General features: G+C 39.5%; 1 protein-coding gene across 1 annotated transcript; it reads right to left on the bottom strand.

The window, feature by feature from the left end:
* Positions 1–3,780: 3,780 nt before the first annotated feature.
* On the bottom strand, positions 3,781–6,151 carry LOC107823429 (GDSL esterase/lipase WDL1). The gene is made up of 6 exons (XM_016650070.2): positions 5,967–6,151; positions 5,305–5,382; positions 4,911–5,048; positions 4,660–4,736; positions 4,415–4,555; positions 3,781–4,203 (listed from the first exon to the last, which is right to left on the bottom strand). The coding sequence occupies exons 1-6, from the start codon at positions 6,075–6,077 to the stop codon at positions 4,035–4,037; spliced, it is 714 nt and encodes a 237-aa protein (XP_016505556.1). The 5' UTR covers positions 6,078–6,151; the 3' UTR covers positions 3,781–4,034.
* Between the last annotated feature and the right edge of the window lie 617 nt (positions 6,152–6,768).

Here is a 6,768-nt window from a genome sequence, read left to right on the forward strand (position 1 = left end):
GTAGAATTCAAGAGGAAGTATTAATGCCTTACCTGGTTCAGCGCTTGTTGCGCCTCGTTGAAGAGACACGACGTTCCCACCTCATTCATATTTGCCTGGTCCTCCTCGGTTACCAGGCATCGGAGGTAGTTGGCTATACCCAAGGGAGAAGACAGAACTCGAGCATCCTTCGGTACCGTAAGAATGATTGTTCTCTTGCGGTCGGGGTCCACACTCGGAGCAGGAAATTGCTTCACCAATTTTGGGCTCGAACTCGGCCCCCCATCTTCTTAAGAAACGTCCTTCTTCGGGACCTCTAGGTCACTCAGCCCGGAAAAGTCTTCCAAAGTGGACGAGTCCGCGCCATCGAAGAAGGAGTGAAGAGGGTCATCCGTGCCATGAACTCCTTCACTTGACTTCTCTTTTCCTGCTTGGGCCTCCTCAAGCATGGACTCGGTGTAGGAGGGCGTCTTCATGATATTCATTACACCAGTCGCCTCCTTCGGAGCAGAAGCGGCTTCTCGGGTGGTCTCAGCCCCAGTCTCCATCTCGGCCTCTCGAGTCGAAAGGAGATCGACCTCATGGCTCTTCTCCTCGGCTGCCGCCTACTCCCCGACAAAAATGTCATTTTCTACGGACTCATCCCTGAGCCGGAGAAGTGAGTCAGAATCCGGCACCCGAGAGTTGGTGCTCTTCTTTGGCTTACAAGCCTGGGAAGCCGCCCTCTTCTTTGGCTTCACCTCGGGACCCGGGTGACCGAAGATTTTCTTTTCCTTTTCCTCTTCTCCTCCGCGACAGCCCCAGGCTGTCCCATAATGGAGGGATCAACGGACAAGGATGCATCCTCGCCCCCTTTCAACGGCCTAAGTTCGGTGGTGTTAGGCAAATATGTGAAGGAAAGAGAAAAAGGTCAGCATTGTGTGAGTTCGGGGCGTAATAGTAATTATTCTAAGAAGAGCCTTACCATGTGAACGGGCCATCGACCCTTCGAAAGCTTGCGCTACGAGCGCTCAAAATACGACATCTGCTTGCCGATGCCTTCGATCCACTCTATGAGCCGGGGGACCGCATTGGGAACCCGAGCAAAAGCTACACGATCACAAATATTGATAGTGAGAAAGGGAACAAAGAAGACTCGACACTTAAGGAAATATTACACTTGATACATTCCACTTCTCGGGGAATGGCAAAAACTCGGAAGGGATCAAATCTTCAGTCATCACCCGAACGAAGCGCCCCTACCAGCCTCGGTCTCGATCCTCATCGATGCTCGTAAAGGGGGCCTTGCTGGCCTAGTAAGTGAGCTTGATTAGTCCCCCTCTAAAACTTCAGGGACTGTATAGACGGAGCAGGTGGTCGAGGGTGAACCAAGGAGACTCGGTGTTATTCACAAAATAACAAAGGAGGATCCCGATCCTCCAAAGAGATGGGTGGATTTGCCAAAGGTACACCTCGTATCTCTTGCAAAATGCCAAAATAATTGGGTCTACTGGGCCTAGTGTGAAGGGGTAAGTGTAAATACTTAAATACCCCTCGACATGAGTGGTGATATCGTCCTCAAGCCCGGGGACTACCACGTCCTTACCTCCCCAAGTACACTCTTCCCGGACAATGGGAAGGGTATCTTTGGTGACATAGCATATATAACTCGATGCCCCCTCACCTCGGTCTTGTTTGGATGAGGCCCTCTCGACTTTGAAGTCGTATAAGATTGAACATCCCCCGAAAAATTTTTTTTCATGGGGGGGCTCTGGGGCCACTTCCGCGGCAGCCACTTCGGTAGCAACCACCTCGAGAGCAGCCGTCTTGAGAACAACCACTTCGGGGACGGTTGCCTCACACTACAAAAAAAAATTAGAATTAGCTACGAAAGTCGTCGCTAATCTATCGCTAAAACGCTCATAGCTAGCAGAATTTCTTGATAATCCGTTGCTAATCCGTCGCTAAACGAGATTAGCGATAGATATTTTCTATTTAGCTACATAATTTGTCTGTCGCTAAAATCTATTTTTTTAGTAGTGTCGGTACCTATGGTTGGGTGAGAAGATAAAGAGGCAGCCTGCTGAGGAACTGATTTAAAAGTCTTGGCCATCGTGAATCTGGAAAATATATGAAGATTTGGAGAGAGTGTATGAAGATTTGAAGTTTGAAAGTGAAGATATGAGGTTCTGGGTTGAAAATCCAAGAAAATGTATGACGGTTTGAGGTTGAAGATGAAGATATGAAGGTTCAAGAAACAATGTATGAAGATTTGAGAACGACGAAAGCCTTTGTAGAGTTCGAAATGAGGGAAAATGAGGGGACTATTTGTATACGGGTAAAACCGCGGGTAACATATACCCCGATTACCCCGTGGGTCAAACGAAGCGAAGACATGACTTCATTGGATTAGAATCGAAGCTAGGGACTTCTCGTACCAGGGGCCGAACAGAGTGTTCGCAACCGGGCCTGGCAAGACAACACTCCCCGAACCCAGATCGAGCTCCTAAACTTCGGAAGGCACTACGAACGGTTGCACACGACTAACATAAAGCCGTGATATCCGCACCCAACCGGATATTACGGCGCGAATCTCGCCAGACGTAGGTAGCATATCAGTAATTGACGAGAAAGGAGAAATTTGTTTTTTACCTTTTTTAGAGTTGTACTAGGGATGAAATTCTCCTACTATATAAAGGGGGGAGGGGGGCTTTTTCATTCAATACACATTATAACATGCACATAAAAGCAATACAAAAATTATTTCTCTGCTTTCTAGCTATTAAAAAGTTCTTATTTTAATCATAGTTTTTCACACGTATTTGGCTTCGAACCGAGGGTCCAGTTTAGGGCAAAACTATTGCCCGGACTCAGCGTCACAACTGGTTTGGTTATTTATCTCATCCTTACTTCGTTTATCTAACATTCTTGATTACTTGTGTTGAATCAATCCACATATCCTTAAAATCGCGTGCAAATTTAATTGTTATTCGTTTTATGGGTAAACAAAATGATAGGGATATCTGTTTTCGATAATAAAAAGGAGTTACTAATTATTAAGCTCAAATGACTAAAATTTGGTTCTTAAATTAAACAATGACAGAGAGAGAGAGAGAGAGAGAGAGAGAGAGAGAGAGAGAGAGAGATTGGTGTATAGTAAGACACGTTAGGGATAATATAAATGAAGTGAAGAAGCTGAAGTTGGTGAGAAAGGGGTTTTCATTCTTTTTATATCTCACAATCCTTAGTAGTTATAAATGGAGAAAGGAGAGTGTAGGACCAATTTGTATGTTAAGCTCTTTTATGGCAAGCAATGACAGACCAGCTTTTGCTTCATGCCAATCCAAAGTTTGACTAGTGACTGTTCAATCTACACCAACATTCTATCCTCACCATCCTATGCTCCCTTCCCAATTTAAAAATCTCTTCAGTTAATACGTATCCAGAGCTGCTTTTGAGTTTGGTACGAGACGTTTGTGTATATATATATATATATATATATATATATATATATATATATAACGGACAAATGAAGAAAATAACTTAATATAGCGTGCGATTAGGTTACTACTACCTCTTATGTAGCTAGGATAGTTATGCACCTGCTAGGATGATGAATTATGCCTAAAATGAAGTGTTTAATTTGGATTTAAGGAATTAGAATTTTGGCTTTCCATTGCTGTTTGATTCGAAGCTCTTAGTATTTTTGAAATTTGAACTGGCAAGATATTGGAAAAAAATATAAATTTACTTTATAACTATGGCAGCAACGGAGCACTTGGATTTTAGCTCTCGCTGGTATTTTCAACAACAATGGGCGAATTTCAGAATCATTAATTTATTCGAATATTAATAAACTTTCCATAATACATAGCAAGCACAAAAGCATTCTACAAGAAAACAAACCCTTCCAGGAAAAGGCAAAGCCTTAATTCCTAGGAACACTTATTACTCTTTTGCAAAAGAGTTTAAAACATCAAACAGGAAAATGGGAAATGACTAGTAATTGGCTTATTCTTGCATATTTTAATATGCACCCAAAATAACTTTTTGGGATACAAGTAATCAGCACAGTTTTATTTATGCTCCTTCAGCAAGTCAAGGCTCATGACAGGACCAATATCAGAAAATTCATCTGGTATTTTTTCCCAATTTAGGCTTGGCTCCCAATCTGCCTCTTTGACTATCTCCAAGATTTTCTTGACCAAAATGTCACTTCCTTCCTTTGTTAAATGCATCCCATCCCTACACACACACACACACACACAAAATAAAAGAAAAAAGAAGCCCATCATTTATTCATGAATTCTTATAAACTTTCCCTCTTTCCTTTGTTCAAAAGAATTATGACAATATTGTTTCAACTTTTGTTGCGTAATTCGACTGATCATAAAGTTTAAAAGAAGAAAAACTTTTTAAAAACTTATGGTGTTAAAAATAGCAGAATTCAACTTACCAGAAGACCGTAGTCAACCAATCAGGACGTTCCTGAAGCGCCGACCAAAAGTCTATAACCTTCACGCCTAATTCTTGAGCTAATTTAACACCAGCTTCTGAGTATATGCGACAAGTCTCATTATCTCTACCTCGATTATCGCTGAATTCCAATAAATAAAGAGAAATGAATAGTTTCAAACCATTGTTAACAGATTTACATGAGAATTAAACAAGAGGTTATCTTTCAATATCAAGGTTAATTACCCATAATGTTGGATAATTTGTTCCTCGTTCACCGGAGGAGCGCTAAGCATAATTAGACGAGTCTTTTCTGAAAGGCTCTGCAAGTGATATATATGTAACGAGTCTATGTTAGCATACCAAATAAAGTGTAGGAGTAATAGCTAAGAAAAGGTTTCAAATAATGATAACTAGGTAAATTTATCTGCGCCCGATATTTAAGCCGTATAATGAATGTAAAACACGTGTCATGACGTGCAATCTTCAAAGTTTACCTTGATATGAAGTGCAATCTTCCTCATGTTTTCAACATATTCTTCAAGAGGGACATGACTGCTGTTAGGAAAATCAGCATGGCAAGAATCATTCCCACCAAAATAAAGTATGACAAGATCAGGCTGAATTTCCGCATCCTACATCGGAATTAAACAAATTATAAATTAAATTTCCATATCAAAGAAATTTATTTTCTTTTGATAGAAAAAAAATAAACATTATATATCAATAACTTGAGGAACAACGACTAGCCAATATGGTCTAAACTCTTGGGTTTATATTTAGATAAAATTCACAACATAGTTGGTTTATATTTTTTGCAAGAAAAAGGCCCAACAGAAATCATTGAAAAAGAAGGATACATGCAATATTCCATAAAGCATATTTAGGCACCTTTGGGAAAACTTTCTCGTAAATATTAAGAGCCATCCTTGAGTTCCAACCAATATATCCACGCAATGTTATATCGGCCTGTTCCAATTATAGAATAAAAAGATTAGTTTAAAGTTGAAATGATACTTTCAGCCTATTATATTTTGCCTATTGTATAGAAAAAGTACTTGCTTGGAGTAAATCGTGAAGTTTGTGTCTATAAAAATAAAAACATGTCGTTAAGAGTAAATAATCCTGAAGTTTAAAGGGCAAAGAAAGAGATGGGATAAGACGATATGCATAGGTGGATGCAATATGTAGATCAAATGAGTTAAACTGAACCTAACCTTTTCATTTATACGGAGTACTTTAATAATGAGTTTAATGAAAAGAACATAAAAGTGAACGTATCAAATTCTAATTCTGAATCTGTCTCCACAAACATGGGTATGGGCGAATGCAGCATACAGTTATCGGGTTCAACTGAATCTAGTACTTTCGACGCAAAATATAAATTTATATGTAAAAATCACTAAAGTAATAATAAATAATAGATATGAACTCATAACTTTAAAATATAATGAATTAAAAGCTAAAAACTTAAATGTTGAACCTATAAAATTAAAATCCTAGATCCGCCTCTAAATACGAGCGTACTCAAAAGGCAAGGGTAGAAGAAATACCTTGCGAGCGTAGAGGGTATTGAGTGTTGCACCCCAACCTTGTAAGTAGTAGCTGATCTGCACTATTGATGACCCAAATAGGACGAACGATGGACGAATTGGTCCTACCATTTTTTTTCCCTTAAAATTTTGATGTCTTTTCTCTTAACAAATTTTCCCTTTTGATGCCAGAAACAGTTCCACGTACTGTAGTATTTATAATGGCGAATGGCAACATATGACGAGATTTTTTCCTCCACGTGCATACAATTATAATAATATGCCATGCACGTTTTATATTCGTTCACCTTTATTCTTTATTCTTTATTCTTTCATCTTTATTTATTCGTTCACCTTTATTCCCAGTACTTACTATATTCTAAAAATTCTACCTTCACCACACCAGCTTGCGCGTTTTGGATGTTATCGGTTGATAACACAGCTAGCCATATTATGATTTCTGATTATTTACACTCTCTACTTACTATATTATCACACACATCAAGGGCAATGGACTTGTGAAGACTGATTACCCTTTATTTGTCGCACTTTACATGGGAAATCATTGATTATATTTCGATTATTCTTCCCAATGTTACGGAACCATAGATGTAGATCATGGGGAAAAAAGTTTCACGGACAATTTGGAACCGCGGGGGGAGGGGGGACTTTTTTAAATAAAGTTTTAAAAAGTGCCTTCTTAATTTCGGAATTTTCATAAAGACTAAAGTTAGAGGTTGTATTGATCCAAGGTGAAATGCAGAAAAATAAAATGCTCTCTTGTGAGTTGAACTCAAGACCTCCACTTAGTAAGAGGGTGGTA

This window comes from Nicotiana tabacum, chromosome 24, assembly GCF_000715075.1.
Source record: "Nicotiana tabacum cultivar K326 chromosome 24, ASM71507v2, whole genome shotgun sequence".
Lineage (NCBI taxonomy): Eukaryota > Viridiplantae > Streptophyta > Magnoliopsida > Solanales > Solanaceae > Nicotiana > Nicotiana tabacum.